This window comes from Hirundo rustica, chromosome 7 (assembly GCF_015227805.2).
Source record: "Hirundo rustica isolate bHirRus1 chromosome 7, bHirRus1.pri.v3, whole genome shotgun sequence".
NCBI classification, from domain to species: Eukaryota; Metazoa; Chordata; class Aves; order Passeriformes; family Hirundinidae; genus Hirundo; species Hirundo rustica.
This window is the reverse complement of record NC_053456.1, coordinates 1,585,643-1,604,386: the sequence shown is the minus strand read 5'-3', so window position 1 is coordinate 1,604,386 and position 18,744 is coordinate 1,585,643. Positions and strand designations below refer to the sequence as shown.

General features: G+C 49.6%; 2 protein-coding genes across 4 annotated transcripts; both read right to left on the bottom strand.

Moving 5' to 3' along the window:
- Nucleotides 1-1,972: 1,972 nt before the first annotated feature.
- RBM43 (RNA binding motif protein 43) lies at nucleotides 1,973-6,547 on the bottom strand. Its single transcript, XM_040070056.2, has 4 exons — nucleotides 6,214-6,547; nucleotides 4,263-4,461; nucleotides 3,726-3,820; nucleotides 1,973-3,646 (listed from the first exon to the last, which is right to left on the bottom strand). Exons 1-4 carry the CDS (start codon nucleotides 6,214-6,216, stop codon nucleotides 2,927-2,929), a joined length of 1,017 nt encoding a protein of 338 aa, XP_039925990.1. The 5' UTR covers nucleotides 6,217-6,547; the 3' UTR covers nucleotides 1,973-2,926.
- A 1,133-nt stretch (nucleotides 6,548-7,680) lies between these two features.
- On the bottom strand, nucleotides 7,681-17,102 carry NMI (N-myc and STAT interactor). Of its 3 annotated transcripts, none has more exons than XM_040070055.2 (11): nucleotides 16,979-17,102; nucleotides 16,724-16,854; nucleotides 15,735-15,785; nucleotides 14,332-14,409; nucleotides 13,903-14,049; nucleotides 12,812-12,910; nucleotides 12,144-12,312; nucleotides 11,575-11,681; nucleotides 11,263-11,458; nucleotides 10,534-10,640; nucleotides 7,681-9,475 (listed from the first exon to the last, which is right to left on the bottom strand). In XM_040070055.2, exons 3-11 carry the CDS (start codon nucleotides 15,777-15,779, stop codon nucleotides 9,272-9,274), a joined length of 1,152 nt encoding a protein of 383 aa, XP_039925989.1. In that variant the 5' UTR covers nucleotides 15,780-15,785; nucleotides 16,724-16,854; nucleotides 16,979-17,102; the 3' UTR covers nucleotides 7,681-9,271. The 3 variants fall into 3 exon arrangements, with proteins under 3 accessions (XP_039925989.1, XP_039925987.1, XP_039925988.1); XM_040070053.2 differs by having other exon boundaries at nucleotides 16,749-16,854; XM_040070054.2 differs by lacking the exon at nucleotides 16,724-16,854.
- Nucleotides 17,103-18,744: the final 1,642 nt, after the last annotated feature.

The window sequence follows — 18,744 nt, the reverse complement described above, 5'->3', positions numbered from 1 at the left end:
AAACCTCCCTCCTGCAGGAACGGCACCCATCCCTCCCCACAGGTACAGCGGGGGACAGGGGAGGCTTTGTGCTCCCTCCCCGGCAGGAGCAGCCCTTTGTGTCAGGGATGCTGCAGGATTCCAGTCAATCACTGCTGCTGCATCACCTCCCCCAGCCCCTCAGGACAACGAGGAGATTGCTCTGGCCTCCAGATTGGGTAATATTTTCCTGTTGAGAAATACCCCTCAAATCCTCGCGGTTTAAAGCAGTTCTTAAGGTATTTTTAAGCAGATTTTAAGCAGTTTTTAAGGCGTTTTCCCCCACTGGCTGCAGCGAGGTGCTGCCAGGAACAAAGTTCCCATTCTGCTGCTATTTCTACCCTTTTAATTTTATTTTTTTTTTTAATTTTTTTTTAGGCTTTTCCAATTGGAGCAGCGCCTCAAATCAAAATCAGGCTTTGCATTTTTACAGCTCTTATTCATCCCCCTCTGGGGAAGGGCAGCGAGCGAGGGCACAAATATTTTGTCGAGGTCTCCTGAGCAAGGTTTTGGTTTTTTGGTTTTTTTTTAAATTCAAATTAATGTGCAAACCTGAGAGCCCTGAGTCAATCAGCAGATCCAGGAATAACAGCTGCTTCCCAGGATATTATCCAACACACACACACAAATATTTCTCAAGCGGAATCTCACAGAGATAGCAGCGCTTTGCTTGCCATAAAAATAACTGTGAGAAGCAGAGCTCGGCAGATCCCTGAGCGGCCCCAACACGGATTTGTTTGGTTGGATTTATTGGAATATTCACGGCAATGCCCGAATTGGAGGGGTTTTAGCTAAATATCCATTGTTTTCCATGGAATCTGCACGCTGGGGGAAGGAATATGCGTTTCACTGGCGGTGTTGCTCCGGCTGTGTTTTTCCAGCACGCCCTGGATCACAGCTTTGCTCCTGTCACAGAGCCCTGGATCCATCCCAGGTGCCAAAGGTGGGGCGTTCCCAGCCAAATCCAGCCTGGAAAAGCGGCCCTGGAGCACAACAATTGCTCCCCTGCTCCTTTTCCCCCACCCACCACCCCCAGACGCCTCTTTCCAAAGCGCTCCACAAACAAAACAGCCGAGGCAAAAGCTCTTTTTTTGTCTCCAGGAGCGACATCCTGGGAAGGAGAGCGGCAGATGGGAGAGCCCCGGGAACAATGGGATAATGCTGAAGGGGTGCCAAGGACATGGGGGCAAAGGGGCTGCACGGGGAACGTGGAGAGGAGCTGCTCCAGCTGAGCCAGGATTGGAAAAGAAGGCTTTATTCAGCTGTGCTTTCCAGGTTTTGAGGATGTGGCTGCAAATGCTCGGGTAAGGAGGAGCTGTCTGGCAGGAAAGCAGACCTGAAGGACACCTGAAGCGCTGCTGCCAGCTGCCCTGGTGCCAAAAGTGACTCAAAAACCAGCAGCCACCAGTCAGGGTTCACGCAGGCACCAGTGCCACCCGTTCTGCCAGCTGAACAAATAGGAAATACCACAGCTCCGAATCAGAAAGCAAAAACAAAAAAATAAAATAAAATGAATGAGGCTCTTCAGAAAAAGGATGAGGAGCTCAACGTGGACACCGGAAAACAGCACTAATTTCATTAAGGGATTATCCCTCATTGAGGATTTCCTCTTTGACAAGGTTGAAAAAGTTCCCATCTCTGCCTGAGTTCAGTGGGGACGACCCCAAAGAGCTCCGGAGGGAGTTTTCCAGAGTTTCCCATCCCTGAGCAGAACCTGCAGAGCACTGGGGAACTCGGGAAGGATGGAATCTCTAAATACTACTCGGCAAAGCGTTTAAGCTCCTCAGCTTGCTGCTTTGACAGTAATTCTTAATGCACTGCTTTAAGACCTTCCACTGGCATCAGTGGATAATCAGTCGTGACAAGAAAATGCCTCGAGCATTTCTTGGCCTTCAGGTTTGGGATTCCGACCAAAAAACCTGGGATTTGGTTAAAACAACACAGACACAGTGTTCTGGACAACTCCTTTCTTTAATGGCACAAACCCCTAAAGCTTTCCCTGCTCATCAGGCAGAAGAGCTGGCGGTCTGGATGTTTTGACAAATTATTCTAAACACATAGGTATCACGAAATAAAAGCTGTTTTCTAAATTTGTTAAAAAAAAAACCCAAAACCTTTGGATATAGAAAACCCTAATGGATATAGAAAACCCTAATGGATATAGAAACAGATTTGCATAAACAGAATCTGATTCCAAAGTCTGAACGCTCCCAGATTTTCCCATCAAATGTCTGGACACACTGTCATGTCTAAATAATGCACTGTCAAGAGAAGAAATCTTTACAGGTGAAAAAAAAAACCCATTATTGCTTATTTGAAAACAAACTTCCCTGTCTCCTCCAGGGAAGGATTTTCAGGGCTTTCTCAAGCCCGTCCATTTTGGGTTTGCCAGGTGTCCCAGCTCTCTTCTCGGTGCCCTTCAAGGGGAGGAGAAGGTCCCTCTGCAGATCAAGGCCACATAAAAGGTCCCCATCCCTGGCTGCTGTGGCCACCTCCTCACAGAACTCCTCACAGAACTCCTCACAGAACTCCTCACAGAACTCCTCACAGAACTCCCCTGCAGCGTTTCTTACAAGGTTTGCCCACCCAGCCTAAAAAATAAAAAAAAAATCTCTTTCCTCATCATGCAATCCTTAACAGCAAGTTGGGATGGGAATCCACTGAGGATACAGGAAAACGTGGCTCTTTCTGGACAGAAGAGGCTTAAATTCTTTGCTCCCTAAGCGCAGAGATCACTGTTTTCTTGTTCTGACCTTGGTCTGGCGTTTGGGGAGGGCCAGGCTGTCGCAGAGCTGTCGGCCTGCGAGCGGCACAAAGCGACCTCCCAGTGACCGAGTGGGAGACGCGCAGAGCACGGGGCCACAGGCACGGTCTGGGTGAGAAGGACGAGCTCCAGGAAGGCTCACTCCTACCTGGAGTGCCTCCTCACGTCCTCTGCAAACTCAAAGACCCCCGCAGAAGTTCCTACGACGTCAATGTGGGTGTCATAAGGGAGGAGCAGCACCTCGGGGTGCCGGGCTTTTAGCCTTTCACAGAGCTGTTTGTACCTCTGCTTCTCCGCTCTGCTGCGCTCCTTGAAGCAGATCCTTTCCTTCCGGAGAATCTTCTGGAGCTCCACGGAGGAACTTTCAATCATTCTCTTGGCCCTCAGGGCGTGCTCAGCGCCAGCCTTCCTGCCGGCACCCTCAATGCACACCGTGGTGATGTCGCCGTCGGTGACACCAGAAATGACAACGTCGTTTGCCTGCAGGGTTTTGGGATGAAAGCACTTCATGTAGTGGTAGATATCCGTGTCCAGAACCACCACTTCTGCTTCCCTGTGCGCGTCCCGAAGGGAATTCCTCGCCTCCGTGGCACCTCTGTGCTGCTGCGGCTTCCCCCTCGGTCTCTGATGGGGTTTCCCCTCTCTTTTGTCCTCCTCTGAGAGGGATTTTGCCTTGAACAAGAGGAATTCTCTCAGCTCTCTGAGTGCTGGGAAGGAGCCTCGCACAGCAATTTGCCCGTCGGGCTGCAAAGGCCCGAAATTCAAAGCCGGGCTCTGCTTTTTCATCTCCTCCACCAAATCTTCTAAAAGGAAGTGATCCCGGAAAAGGGCCATGCTGAGGGTGGATGTGACCCGGAGGAACACCTGCAACCGTGAGTTGGAGACGTTAAGGAGCGGTTAAGGAGGCAGGAAGCACAATGAGACGGACTGGGGAGGAGCTCACGTTGTGGCAGAAGCGGGTCACTGTCAGGGGGTAGCGCCTGGACAGCCTCTTGTCCTGCAGGAGATGCTGATCCTTCCTCAGAACACCCTCCACAACTGAAAGCAAACCCAGATTCACTCGCTGAGCAGTGAGACGGCCTCCTCCAGGCCCGCTGGAACCCTTCGTGCACCCACACACACACACGCAGGCCGCTCAGTACTCTCCCCTAATATTTTATGTACTACTCCAAATCGCTCAGAGAGACACCAGCCTGTCTCCTTGGCACACTAATTGGCAGAGATTTACTCCCCAGAGCCCTGGCTACAAAAATAATAAGTTATTCACCGGCATAAATTTGCTCCTGCAAAACAAACACGACGAGGGAGCCGTTACCCCAACGAGCAGAAATAAAATCCCGAAACCTGGCCTGATTACCAGGGAGGCTGCAGCCTCCCAGTTCCATAAAATCCCAATTTAAAATCACCTGGCTGGGGATCAGCACTCTGGGGGTCGTTCTTCAGGGGCTGGCTGCGCTTTGACACGTTAATCTAGAAATACCTTCTTGATCCTCAAAGGTTACGTAGGCGACTCCTTTATCCCGTGTGGGGTACGCGACCTCCTCCACGTCGCCGCCGTTGTTCCGGGACATTTGGAAGTGGATGGTGAGGATGTCAGCCATGACATCGTCCTGCAGGAGGCCGGCCGGGACACCGGCAATGACAATTGTCCTGGTGGATCTGGCAGCTCGGCCCGCGGCCTGCGCGGAGATGGCACACAGGGTGAATGTGGCAGGGAACTCCCGAATTCCCACCCCTGGAGGCGCTCCCATTACTCCCTCGGCAACGTGCATTTAGGGGTTAATTAATCCTGCTCAATCAGCTCTCAGCGCCTGCCAGGCTGCCTCGGGCACCTGGATGACTGTGCGCTAGCAAATGGCTTTAAATGCCGTTTAAACCCTCCCGGTATCTTCTCAGAGCAGTGAAAATGAGCACTAAATTTAGGTTTCTCAGCTGGAAAGTCCCACTGATAACGTGGTTTCCTTTGATCCTAACGCTCAAAATCAGAAGAGGATGACAAATTGCGACTGCACGTGGCGCTCAGCAAGGATTCCTTGCAGAGCGGCAATTCCTTGTTAAATTCAGGAGCGCTGGGACCTCGGGCTGTGCTCTGACTCGGCTCCCTCCATTTATTACACGGATAACCTCGTTAAATTGGGAGAGCACAACCCCAGCCAGCCCAGACTCGCGGAGCACGAAACAACCAACCAAGCACACGATGTCCACCAGAGCCAAACCCCCAGGAGCAAACACCAACCCCATCCCAAACAGGATCTGCATCCGTATCTTGTCAGGAAGAGCAGATTTGCCTCCCACCCTTATTACCCAGACGTAAACAGTAACATTTCACTGGGAATATCACGGCAAATTGCGGAGCACCGACTAAATTTAGTAACGGTTCGCTGCCTTTTTGGAAGAAAGGAGGTAAATTTGGTTTGTCTGCAGGGCAGCAACTGCGGGAGCGAGGTCAGTCACTCCATCTGAATTCTTTAAACTTTTAAGATTTTTTTTTCAGGGCCTGGGCCGCCTAAAACACGCTCCCAGCTCCAGCGCAGAGGGAGTGATGTCCGTCCCAAAATCCTGCGGACCACCACGGCTCTGGAGACAAACCCAGCGAGAGGGTTTTTCTCCTTTTATCCCCCCCCCCCCCCCAAAATCAAATTTCGAGAGCCAGGAGCTTTTAATTAATTACAGTAGCCAATTATCCTGGCGGTGAAGCTCGTGTGAGAGCAAGTAAGGAGGCGGCACGCAGGGAATTACAAACAGGGCGCTTCCAAGAAGCGAGGCGGGATTTTCTCACGCCTGGCACAGCCGGAGCTCGGCTCAGCTGCCAGACAGCCCTCACACCTTCCCAGCTGGTGTTTGGGAGCAACACTCGGGCCCGCTAGTGGGGTTAGGGGGGAAAAAAAAAACAAAAAACCGTCAGGAACACACGGTTTGTGCTGAATCGCTCCCGAGACGCGTCTGTGCCGAGCAGCTGCTGCCGGGCAGCGATGGGCGGGCGTGAGGGCCGGGAATGGGCCGGGAATGAGGGACCGAGGGATGCGGCAGCGGCTCCGGGACAGCGCCGTCCTGCTGTGCCTTCCTAGCAAATCCCACTCTGGCTTCGGCTTGGGAAGGATCTTAAACCTCATCCCATCCCGCCCCTGCCATGGGCAGGGACACCTTCCACCATCCCAGGCTGCTCCGAGCTCCGTCCAGCCCGGCCTTGGACACTTCCAGGGATCCAGGGGCAGCCACAGCTGCTCTGCGAATTCCAGCCCAGCCATGATTTCCTTCCCCATCCCCCAACCATCTCTGGCACTGGGAGCCATTCCCTGTGTCCCGTCCCTCCAGCCCTTGTCCCCCAGTCCCTCTCCAGCTCCCTTTTCCACCCTTTTCCAGCGCTCTTCCCCCAGCTCCTCCCGGCCCTGCCCCTCACGGTGCGCGGCTCCCGCTCCCCCGGCACTTGCCATGGCCGCCGCTCCAACGGGACGGGATCCACCCGGGACGGGATCCACCCGGGACGGGATCCACCCGGGATGGGATCCACTCGGGACGGGATCCACCCGGGACGGGATCCACCCGGGACGGGATCCACCCGGGATGGGATCCACCCGGGACGGGATCCACCCGGGACGGGATCCACCCGGGACGGGATCCACCTGGGATGGGATCCACTCGGGACGGGATCCACCCGGGACGGGATCCACCCGGGAAGGGCCCGGAGCGAGCGGGCCCGGCGGGGAAACGAAAGCGAAAGCGGCGGGGCCGCCTCCAGCCGTGCCCGGACACAGCGCGCCCGGCCCGCCCTTCCCGGCTGGAATTGCGGGAAGGGAACGGGCACCGGGATGGGACACGAGGGGACAGGGACACCTAGAGAGAGGGACAGGCCGCGACGGGGACGTGTACGTGGATAGGGACACCAGGGAGAAGGGCATGCATGGGGCGGGACAGGGACTCACATGGACAGGGATACACAGGGACAGGGACACACATGGAGAGGGATACACGGGGACAGGGACACACATGGAGAGGGATACAAGGGGACAGGGACACACAGAGGGATACACGGGGACAGGGACACACATGGAGAGGGATACACGGGGACAGGGACACACAGAGGGACACGCAGGGACAGGGACACACATGGAGAGGGATACACGGGGACAGGGACACACAGAAGGACACACAGGGACACACATGGAGAGGGACTTGCAGAGACAGGGACACACATGGAGAGGGACACACATGGACAGGGATACAAGGGGACAAGGACACACATGGAGAGGGATACACGGGGACAGGGACACACAGGGACACACATGGAGAGGGACTTGCAGAGACAGGGACACACATGGACAGGGACACACATGGAGAGGGACACACATGGAGAGGGACACACGTGGAGAAGGACATGTGGACCGGGACACATAGGGACAGGGACAAGGACACACATGGAAAGGGACACAAGGGAGAAGGGCACGCATGGAGAGGGACACACATGGACAGGGACACACGTGGAGAAGGATGAGTGGTTTGGGACATGCAGGGACAGGGACACACGTGGACAAGGACACACGTGGAGAAGGATGTGTAGTTTGGGACATGCAGGGACAGGGACACACGTGGACAAGGAACACTCCCAGGGATCCAGGGGCAGCCACAGCTTCTCAGGACCCCCCGTGCCAGGGCCTGCCCACCCTCCCAGCCAGGAATTCCTTCCCAAAATCCCACCTGGGCAGGGACACCGCCATGGCACCCCAAAGGCTGCGCTGGCACAGCTCCCACGGCCCCACACAGCCCCGTGTTTGGCTCCACGCCGACGTTTGGGGTGAAAGCCGCAGCTGGGAATTGTCCCCCTGTGTAATTTGGGATAAAAACCTCCCAGCCCGAGAGAAAGTCGCCCCAGCAGGGAGGAAAAAGGACTCTGACATTTATAGTAACATCACTGACGCTTTATTCTTATTTTCCACCGTTAAAACCAGTCTCCAGCCTTTAAAGCACCACCGCTGCTTTAAAGTTTAACAGGGTAAACACCACAAGCCATAATTCATCAGGGACAAAAGCAAGACATTCACAGACATTGTCTTTAGGATGTAAAGAACCTGATTTATTTTCTGGGCTTTAAAACCTGCAGCTTCTCACTACTCGTTATGAGAATTTTAAGCCTGTTCCTTTATAGGGATTTACTTCTCAGTATTTATCAGTCAGATACAGTTGAAATTCATGGCTTTTTTTTACCTTTCTCAGGTTTTTTCCCCTTTCTTTTCAAGGTGTCTGGTCTCACCAAGTTTTTGAGAGTGCAAAAGTGCACAGTCTCCATTAAATTCTTCAGCACTACTTTGTTTGAAGTAATTATTATTATTGTTTTACAATGATCAGGTAATCAATCCCTGCCTTTGCATGCCCTAAACAGTGAGAGGTGCTGCAGTCCCATGTATCTCACTCGACAGCAAATCCAAAATACACCGTGGTGTTTGCAGCCTTTTAATTTTCCACATTCAGCTTTTATCCTTCGCCAATGAACAGTCTGTCTGGAGTAATAATCCCTGAGGTATTTCTGCAGTGCTCTTCTCAGTGCACCCTCCTTTCCCTGCATATCAAGATCTCAAATAACCTGAAAATAAATTCTTTTCAATGTCAGGCTCATGTTAGTTCGCAGTTAAGATTGTTGGGGCAAAACCATTTCAGCCCCCAAGGGTGGCAAAGGTGCAAAGTCGGAGGAGGATTTGTTTTCCAAGGATGACAGCAGCCAAGAAAAAAACACTCCTCCTTGGAAAATTACTCTCTCCAAGCCCTCGCAGCCCCAGCCTGGGACCATCAGATCCCCCAGGGCTGTTCCCTCAGCATGGTTACAAATCCAGGCACAGCATCAGCTCAATCCTTGACTGCAACAGTTTAAAATAACCAAAATCATGAACAAAAAGGAGGAAAAATTAAATTGCAGAAACAAGTATTAAAATCGAACAATAAAGCTGCTAAAGGCAGCAAATGCCAGGGCATTTCTTAAGTGCAATTTCTTGGTTTTGCTGCCTCCCCATTTTCTATTTTAATTCAGTCATTAATTTGATAAGGTGGCTTTTCTGAAATCACAGGAATCTTTCAGGTGTTTGAGTCCTGGGGGCACTCAGCAACCTCAGCAGGACTGGAGTTGTGTCAGAGCCACCTTCTGAAGCTCCGGAACATCAACAGAGCAGGACTGCGAGGAGGCTTGCCTTGGCATTAAATATTGCTTTTGTATCCAGAATGTATGGAATGATCCACTCATCCCCCTCTGGATTGTTTTAAAATCTGCAAGGTATAAAATATGCAAAGTTCCAGGAGATCTGAGATGCTCCAGGGGCTGCTAAGGCTTGGTCTGTGCCTTTAATCTGCACCACAGGCAGGAAGTTTTGCTGACTCCCTGTGCAAAGTCAGTGCCACGAGACAGAAAGGCAGGGATTCCTCTTTTCCAGTATCGATTTCAGAACACTAAAACACGGCACCTACAAAAATCCCCGTGCCTCTGAGGAACACAACCTCAGAGCCTCACGAGGTGGCACTCTCAGCATCCTCCTCAAAACAAACATAGGCTGCTCCTCTGGAGATGTATTGGATTTTCTCTATCTCCCCCCCGCCGTTGCTCGGCTTTTGGAAGTGAATTTCGATCATGTCCTGCACGGTTTCGTCATCCTCTTCCACCTCTGGGATTCCTTTCAGCAGAATGGTCTTCTCAGAAACCCTGTGGTACAGCTGGGGAGGAAAACAAACCCGGGTTACACAGCAGCTCTGCCTTCAGAGGAACTGCCAGAGATGGGAACTCAGCTCCTGCCTCGCTCACGTGTGGCTGGGATCTTTGAGGAGGTTCAGACTTTAAACAGGGGAAATTTCTCTGGGAAGAGCAGGAATTCTGGATTCACTACAATGAAGGGGCCATGAAGGAGCACTTGGTTTGTTGGAGGAGACTGAGGGGGGCCTCATCCCAGGCTGGAGCTTCCTCCTGAGGGCCAGCTCTGATCTCTCCTCTGGGAGCAGAGGAAGAACAGCTGGAGCCCGGCCAGGGCGGGTTTAGGGTGGATTTTAGGGAAAGGTTCTTCCCCCAGAGGGTGCTGGGCACTGCCCAGGCTCCCCAGGGAGTGGTGACATTCCCAAAGAGCTCCAGGAGCGTTTGGACAGCGCTCCCAGGGTGGGATTTTGGGGTGCCTGTGCAGGGCCAGGAGCTGGATCCGTGATCCCGTGGGTCCCTTCCAGCTCAGGAGATTCTGTGACTCCATGACTGGGATCCCACACCTTAACTGGTGTGTCCTGCACTCCTTACTGCACCCACGCTCTGGATTTGGGGATCCCTGATGGCTCCAGACAGCGCCAGCCCATAAAACCCGTGCCAGGACAGGCCCCACCCTGCTGGGTGCCCTGCACGCCTTAATTACAAAGGCCTAATTAGACACACAGCACTGACCCCGCCACCATCTAGTCACGAAGCAGCAGGCAGCTGGAGGGAGGGGGTGATGAGCCAGCTCCGTGTGGAACGAAGGAGTGAAACCAAGGAATCAAAGTGCAAACGTGGACTCCGGGATCCTGGCAGCTCCCAAAGAGCCCAGCACAGCCACGTGGGGAGTGCTGAGATAATTCCATCAAGGAAAGACAAGCACACCCTTCAAAAATAAATCACAGCTTCCACACTGCAACACTGCGTGAGCCCAGCAGCCTATTTCGCACTCACTCTAAATTCACACAAAAGGAGAGAAAATCCTGCCCATTCTCCAGTTTCCCACCTATCTCCTCTATCAGCCTGGAGTAGATTCTTTTACCTGAAACTTCCTCAAGTGAAAATCAAAATGTGGGGAGACAGAAAGGTTGAACATCCTTCCTTCTGCGTAGAAAGGGTATTTAGTGCATCCCACAAACTTGTTGCTTGCTGGAAGAGAATAAGAAAAAGAAAAAACAAAACCCAGTTAATTATTTAATATAATTAAACCAGTATTTTATAAACATTTCCAAGACCAGACTCATCTTTGTGGATGGAGAAACAGGATGGCACGCTTGTAAATTTTTCGTGTGAATTCTGCAAAAAAGTTTATTCAGCACTTCCAGAGAAAAAAAAGCAGCATTATTAAATGCCCACAAAAGCTCTGAAATAAATCCAAAGCAGCTGCTCTGAGTGGATGTGGCTCCACTGATCATGGAATTCCATCCTCTTGGGCAACAGGAATGCCTGTCCAACTTCACTGCCGTGCAACGGGAGCGAAAATCAAACACGTGTTCCAGATTTTCTGTCTGCAATGAGTGTCTGGCGACGCCGAGGGAAAAAACAAAAACACCCCAGGTTTTTTTGGAAAAGCTCTGAAAGCAAGCTCATGAGCTGGGAGCAGGTTATGTCTGCCCAAAAAGGATGAGGAACTGCTTTATTTGTCCACATCTCTGAGGGATTCATGAACTCCCCGTGGGATGAGTTTGCAACACTCAGTGGTTACCCCGGCATGGAACCCAGGATGGACAATTTGGCCTGAATTTGGGCAAGAAAATATTCCAGACTCTACCTCCAGGTTTGAGGAATGTGATGACAGCTGTCCCAGAGCCCTTGCTGTAGGTCACATCTTCTATTTCTCCTCCTCCTGCTGCCTGCTTAGCTTTGTAGAAATGCAGCTCAAGTTTGTCTCTCACCCAATCTTTAGGAATGGGAAGCTCAGGGATTTCTGAAACGCTGATCTTCTTTCCAGAGACAGTGACATGGAGCTAAAAACATCAAATTTTTGTGCACTTCGTGAGTGAAAAGCACTGAAAAAAAAACCCCAGATGCTAAAGCTTTTAGAGAACTCAGATTTTTAGAGCTGCGTGTTTCAGTTGTTTACCTCGAACTGGAATCCCCTGTCAAGTTCAAAAGGCTTCACGGTCACATTTGCTGTTGTGTTGTCCAGTTTCACACAGTGCTTGCCCATCTTTGTCAGCCTCTGGGCAACTGAGGGAAATCAGAGATGAAAAGCTTTGTTTGATCATTGCAAACCCCAAATTATTCCCCAGTCTCTTAAAAAAAAAAATAATAAATCTCCTTTTGCATCAGTAAAGGAGAAATAAATCCATGTCCATTTCCGTAAAATCTCTGTGGTTTTATGTAGGCCAAATAATACAATAACAAAATATTATATGAACTTTAATAATAACGAACAATAAACGATATTGTTACAATAATATACAATAAATATCGCAAATACAATATTAATTATACATTAAAAAAAGTAGATTTTGAGTGGGAATAGTAAAACTTTTAACCTGTCAAAAGATGCTCTTACTCTATAAAATATTAACACAAGGTTTTTTTTCCTGTTCCATTCAAAATACCCCTGGGGGAGGGAAAAACCACACCACCACCAGGTGAAACGCAGCAGAGACACCAATTTGATAACTGAAACACACATCCTACCTTCCTTATCCTCAAAAGTCAGCAGTGCCTGGTTCTGGTTGAGTCTGAAGGGGATTTCTGTGGCTGCCCCAAAAACACCGCGGGTGTTCATATCCACATCCGCCCCGTCATCCCTCACCTCTTCCAGGTGAGTGAACTTCAGCTGCATTTCTGCCACCTTCTTTTCAATCTCCCATTTTAGAATGCACACGGGAAAAAGAAAGCTTGAAAATTTACCAATGCCATGGGTGGGTTTTTTTTTTTTTATTCCACTGCCTTCCATCTAATCAATGTCTGCGTGTTTTCATTCCTCTCACGCCCTCAGCACCTCTTGGATTTATTCCCATATCCTCTGCCTGCTTCAAATTGTCTTGCCAGTGAAAACAGGAAACTTTCAGACTTATTTTTTATTGAAATTAGTACAGGTTCAAATGCTGAACAAGTCTGGCCCAACAGTCTAAGAGGGATAAATTCATTGGGGAGGCTCAGGTTTCCCAGAAAAGCTGCGTCTGCCCTATCCCTGGAAGTGTCCAAGGCCAGCTTGGACAAGCTTTGGAGCAACCTGGGATAGTGGAAGGTGCCCCTGGGGGTGGAATGAGACGGGATTTAAGGTCACCTCCAACCCAAACCACTCTCCGAAAATAAAAATCTGCCCTCCCAAAAATTTCCAGATATTTCACCCTCTTTACCAGATTATCCTTGGAACTGTGTTCTTCCAGGTCTTCTTTGAGCTTTTCGATCTCTTTCTTCAGCTCAGTTTTTTCTTGGTTTAGCAGAAGGAGTTCTTGCTACAGGCCAAAAACATGAAATGCAAGATTAAACACTTAAAATACAGACAGAAATATATTGCAGCAAAATCTGGGCAGTTTCTGCCATGCTGCTGCTCTTCCCTCTTCGTGTCCTTCTCCTTCCTCCTGTCTGCTGTGTAATAATTCCTCCAGAACAATGAATCCTGCTTGGACACCAAGTTCTGCAACCAAATCCAGGATTTCCTGGACAGGGAATGCGACAGGATGAGAAGGAAACAGAGCAGCCACGATCAGAAGGTGGCTCCTGGAAAGTCAGCAACCACTGGAGACACTTGGACGCTTCCCATCGGCTGAAGGCCAAAGCCTGATGGGGATAATGACCTTTCCTGGGTATAAATCCAAACTTTTACCATTAAAGGACCAAAATCAGCTTTCAGAAAATACTCTCACCAACCTGAGCGGGTGTGTTTAAGCTGTTAATTATATTTTAATACCTTGGAGCCATAATTTCTCCCCAGTGATTTCCCAAAGCTCACTGGAAGCAGCCCCCTGGCAGCCTGTGGGAACTCCTGCTGGTACTGCCTGTGGAATATCGAGGGAATGAACCAAGGGGCTCTGGAACCAAGCAGTTCTAGAAGGAAAAACCCTCTTCAATCAGGCCCTAGCTCACTGGCACTTAGGGAATGCTGATCCTTCGGGTGCCGTGACCTCACACAGCACAGGGAGCTGGCAAAGCAGTGGAATCAACCCACCGAGCTTCATCCACTTCACCCAGACCTGAAACTCACCTGTAGGGGAGAATCTTGGAAGGGGAAGATTGGTTTTGTCAGGTTTCACCCCAAAATAGATCCAGTTTACTGCACTCTTTCTTTGCCCGCCAGTGCAAAACTAAAGCGCAGCAAAAAACAAAAATGTGTGGAACATTCGACCAGCAGAGCCTGAACACGGGTAAAGCCATTGAAACTGGGAATATTCTTCCCATTTTCCTAATCCACACCTCCCTCCCCACCCTCCAAACAACCTCTCCATACCTCAAAGATGAAAATTCTGTCCTTACGCCGTTTCTCTTGCTCCTTCATCTCTGTCAGCTCCTTCTCCGCTCTGTCACACTCTGCATCAGCAGTTAATTTGGCGAGAAGAAGGTTAACTTTGACATTTTCAGCCTCTTCAACTCTTTTCTGGATAGCAAAAAGAAAAAAGATTAAAAAAAAAAATTCATAAAGGTTTATTTCTAGGGGAGCAAACAAAACTTTGAGTAAGCCCTTTGCATTTATTTATTTTTAGCACTTTGGGTAAAAAAATTAAACTTACAAGAGTGGGATCAAGACCAGCACAAAGCATTGAAGAACAGAAAAAATCAAAGGTGTTATAAATGTGGGGGATTCGATCTGATTTTAGAAGGATGCGCTAATCTTTATCTTTTAGCAGGTTTCCACGATTCCATGGGAATTCCAACTTGCCTTCCACATCTTCAGCTCCTCCTTAAGTTTTTCCGTGTCTTCCCTGGATGCTCCAAGTGGATCAGCGGGTACCACGCTCTGCAGAGAGAAGAGGAACACGCTGGTTTTCTCCTCTGCCGGGCAACAACCCCAAAAATATTTTAAAAAGTTAAAAAATTTAAACAAATATTTAAAACATCGTTAACTTAGGTCAAATCATCGAATTATTTTAATGGCTGGACACGACAAAAATCCACGGAAATGTGAATTACTGGCCAGACATTATTATTTTCTAATAATCCAGCTGCTAAAATCCAAGGTTAATATTTAGCTAAATAATAAACCCAGTTTTCTCCACGTTCTTCCACACAGAACGAAGCCCCTCAACCCCACAAAGGTTTAGCTCGGTGCTTTCTCAGCAGTTCTTCCAGGAGGAGGTGTCAATAAAAAAAAATAAAAGTGAAAATGGGATTTTGATCTTCCAAGCTCAGGGAGACCGGATAATAAAAGGTAATATCAAGGAAGGTGATAAAAGAACCATTTCAGAATTGAAGTTCAGGGCAAAAGTTCACGAGGGCAGGGAAAACACAAAGCCCAAGGAGAGAGAAAATCTCTGTTCTGCTTTGTTTCTATGGCTGCAGCGTTCTGCAGAAAAAAAAAAAAATACATAATTCCAAAGAGAACTGCTGAAATATTTTCTCCCTTTTTACTCAAGATTACATAAAGCTTGAATGGGAACCGTGAAATTTAGGCATGGAAAAGGTCTAAATCAGACAATCCATGGAAAAGATCTGAATTAGGTGATCTTGTCAGCTCCCTTGGTAATGCTGGGTATTTCCTAAAAATAATAAAATATGAAGTATTTCTTCCAGTCTCAAATTAAGCAACAGGGAAAAATACCCATCTGTGTCTTAGTTAAAATGGGAAAAATATTCCTTCACTCCAGGGATTGAGGGCAGGGAATAAAGAGGATGCACGTGCCAACAGCTGGAAGATAATTAGAAAAGGGATGGTTTTTTTACTTAAAAAATTGGTTTCACACGACAGTTTCCATCCTCAAAGAAGGAAAAAAAAAAACAAAACCCAAAACCAAGAAAACACAAGAAACACAGGAAAGTCCCATCCAAATCAACTGTGCACTGCTGGAGCCAAATCCCAGGAAAAGGGAAATGCCCCTAAAATCCTCCACAGAGACAGAGGAGCAAAGAGAGGCAGGACAGAGAGTTCTAAGAGGATTTGTGATGCAGAATCTTGGGAATGGGATTCTCCCCATGGAAACAGGAGGTGGAAATGAGGAATTTCCCAAGCATTAATTCTGGAAGAAAGTGAGACAAGCAGCAGCAGTGGTAGCACAAACTTTCAGTCAGAGACACAAAAGTCAAATACAGATTTTATTCCCAGGCAACACATCAGGAAATACTCACAAACCCATTGTCTTGCAGAGATAACGGGGGGCTTGTAACATCCATGGAAACCTGAGGGAACAGGAAAAAAATGACAACGTTGTGTGTAGTGTTTGGGGATTTTTTTGTGCAATAGAACATCAGGAACACCAGAAGCTGTGCTGAGCGGAAAGGATTTTTAAACATAAATGTGTAATTTCATAGGCATTTTATTTCCTTACTAAGAAATAAAAGCCAGAGAGAGACGTGAGGGATTCTGCAGTGCACAGCTCAGCTTTGCTGTTGTGGTAGTTCTGCATTCACCTTTATGCTGCTTTTGTGCTGTTGCACACACGGGAACAGCCTGTAGGTTCTCTGCCTGAGAGCCTGGAGAAAAAGGACCTCAGAGCTCCTTGCAGGACCTGAAGGGGCTCCAGGAGAGCTGGAGAGGGACTGGGGACAAGGGACAGGACACAGGGAATGGCTTCCACTGGGAAAGAGGAGATTTGGGTGGGATATTGGGGAGCAATTCCTGCTGGGAGGGTGAGGAGGGGTGGAATGGAATTCCCAGAGCAGCTGTGGCTGTCTCTGGATCCCTGGAAGAGTCCAAGGCCGGGCTGGATGGAGCTTGGAGCAACCTGGGACAGTGGGAAGTGTCCCTGCCCATGGCAGGGGTGGGGTGGGATGAGTTTTAATGCTCCTTCCAACCCAAACCATTCTGGGAGTCTACGAAACCTGCTTAACACAAATGGGAACGCTTTCACACAGCAGACAATTGAAAATTTGGAATCCGTTGCCACAACATTTTGTGGATGCAGATAAAAAGGAATTTGGGGAAGCGCCCAGGCCACAGACCAGGAGGAGATGCCAAGGTGCAGAGGCTCCCAAGCCAATCTGTGGCTGCCAAGGGAAAAGTTTGATCCCCTAAGGTTTAGGCTGGATACTCCACAGGTCAGATACTCTCTGACCATGAAGTCTCAGCAGGAGCAGCCCAAATTCCGGACCCATCCGGGCAGCTCCGAGCCTCTCACCCGGGAATCTCCCCGTGATTCTCACCCCACGCCGCCGAACTTGTTTCACTCAGAGCCTTGAAACAGAGCTTATGGAATCCCTTTCAGGTTTGGATGAAGCAGCCAAAATTCAGAGACTTCTGTACAGTTTCCTGGGGGGGAAAAAATATAAATAAATAAAGAGGAAAGTGAAAGCACAAAAAACAATAGCTCCCCTTGTTTTATCCGCACTCCTCCTCCGCCGTGAGGTACCCAAAGGGCTCCCTGAGCGCTCACCTCCCGATGGACACGGCCGGGGACGGGCTGGGGGCGAGACCGGGGGCTCCGGCAGCTGCGGGCGGCTCCTCAGACACCTCCCGAGCCCTCCCGGGGCCGCCTTTCGCTTTCGCTTCCCGGCCGCGGAGGAGGGAGGAGCCGCAGCCCGGCCGGCCCCTCACACGGCCGCGGAGCCGCGGCGGAGCCCGCAGCGTTGGCCGAGCGTCTCTCGCTGCCTTCGTGTGGTGTGAGGGAGGAGATGCTGCCCCGGCCGCTCCTCAGCCCAGCCCTGATGAGGCACGAAAGTGGAGAAAACTGGGAAATCCCGGGAAGAGGCTGGGAGCGGAGGGCTGGGAGAGGGAGCTGGAGCAGCGCCCTCAGGGCGGGCGTGAGGGCGGCCATCGCCTCACGGCGGAGCCGCGGCCCGCCCGTGAAACAAAGTGACACAAACTTAGCGGACTCTGCTGAACTTGTTTGTGTATTCGTTTGTTTGTTCGTGTATGTGTTGTATAATTCTCCGGAATCACGTGTTGTGTTAAAAGGAATGTGGTTTCCTTCTGTGTCAAAAAAAAAAAAAAAAAAAAAAAAAAAAAAAAAAAAAAAAGCATCCCGGTCAGAAAGAGCCCTTGCGGGTGGAGGTGCCGCATTCCAAGAAATTAATGTATAGAAGAATTCTGGGGAACCGAGTGTCAGCCTGACACCGAAGTGTGACTTCTGAAGAGGTTTCTGGGGAAAATACACCCACTTTGATTCCAGTGGTGATCATTTTGAGGAAGGGAGAGCGCTGGGTTTTCATCCAAGGGAGGGTAAAAGGCCGGAGAGGGACCGGGGACAGAGGCTGGAGGGACAGGACACAGGGAATGGCTTCCACTGGAAAAGAAGAGATGTGGGTGGGAGATTGGGAAAGAATTCCTAATGCCCAGAGAAGCTGTGGCTGCTGCTGGATCCCTGGAAGTGTCCAAGGTCCAGGTTGGAGCAGCCTGGGACAATGGAAGGTGTCCTTGCCCATGGCAGGGGGTGGAATGGGATCTTTAAGTCCTTTCCAATCCAAACCATTCTATGATTCCACATAGATAACTAAAGGAAAGTGTCCATATCCTAGACCAAGAAGAAAAATGAACTATATTACTTTCAGGTTTCTTTTCAAACTAAGCTGACAGATCTTTTAGCGTTCCCCTCAAAATTGCAAACAGACTTGTACTCACTGGCCAAAGGATTTTGTATGGGCTGCAGTCAAACAGCACTGACTGTTCAAGAAATTAATCCCCAAAAATTCAAAATATGCCAAATAGCTGGGGAAAGCGTAAACGCTGACTTTGTCACTTTGCAGATGTGGAGCCTGCTTTTGGAGAAGAAGCAGACGGAGCTGGATAACAGCGAAGCTCTGTGGTGGAACTGGTTGGGCTCTGTGAGCACACTCGAGGAGATCTGTGCTGGAGCAGCCAGATTAAGGGTTTCAGAATTTTTGTTTTCACTGGCTCCACAAAGGGAATCTTGGATCGCCCCCTGCTTGGATAGCGATCACCTCATGCCACTGAATTCACTGGGAGTTTTACCCGCAGCATGATTGTTAAGGCAGCTTCAAAAGTCCTTATCTGTTTCTCCAGACAAGTGGATGAAACTCTGACCCCGCTTTTGAGGGCTTATTATTGTTTTTGTTATTATTATTTTCCGCCTTGACAATGGCTAACAATGTTTACTATTGCTTTATAAACACAAAGCTGGTTACTAATGAGTAAAAGGGAGAGGTTTGCTGGAGTAGCCAGGGAGGAGGAGGTGGTTCTGTT

Coding starts and splice junctions, on each gene's coding strand:
- RBM43 (XM_040070056.2), bottom strand. Junction 3,821..4,262: donor AACCTTTGAGGATCAAGAAG/GTATTTCTAGAT, acceptor GTTTGCTTTCAG/TTGTGGAGGGTGTTCTGAGG. Junction 3,647..3,725: donor TGACCCGCTTCTGCCACAAC/GTGAGCTCCTCC, acceptor TCACGGTTGCAG/GTGTTCCTCCGGGTCACATC.
- NMI (XM_040070055.2), bottom strand. CDS start 15,779: ATGGATGTTACAAGCCCCCCGTTATCTCTGCAAGACAATGGGTTT. Junction 12,911..13,902: donor ACAGAATTTTCATCTTTGAG/GTATGGAGAGGT, acceptor TTTGGCCTGTAG/CAAGAACTCCTTCTGCTAAA. Junction 10,641..11,262: donor CACATTCCTCAAACCTGGAG/GTAGAGTCTGGA, acceptor ATTCTCTTCCAG/CAAGCAACAAGTTTGTGGGA.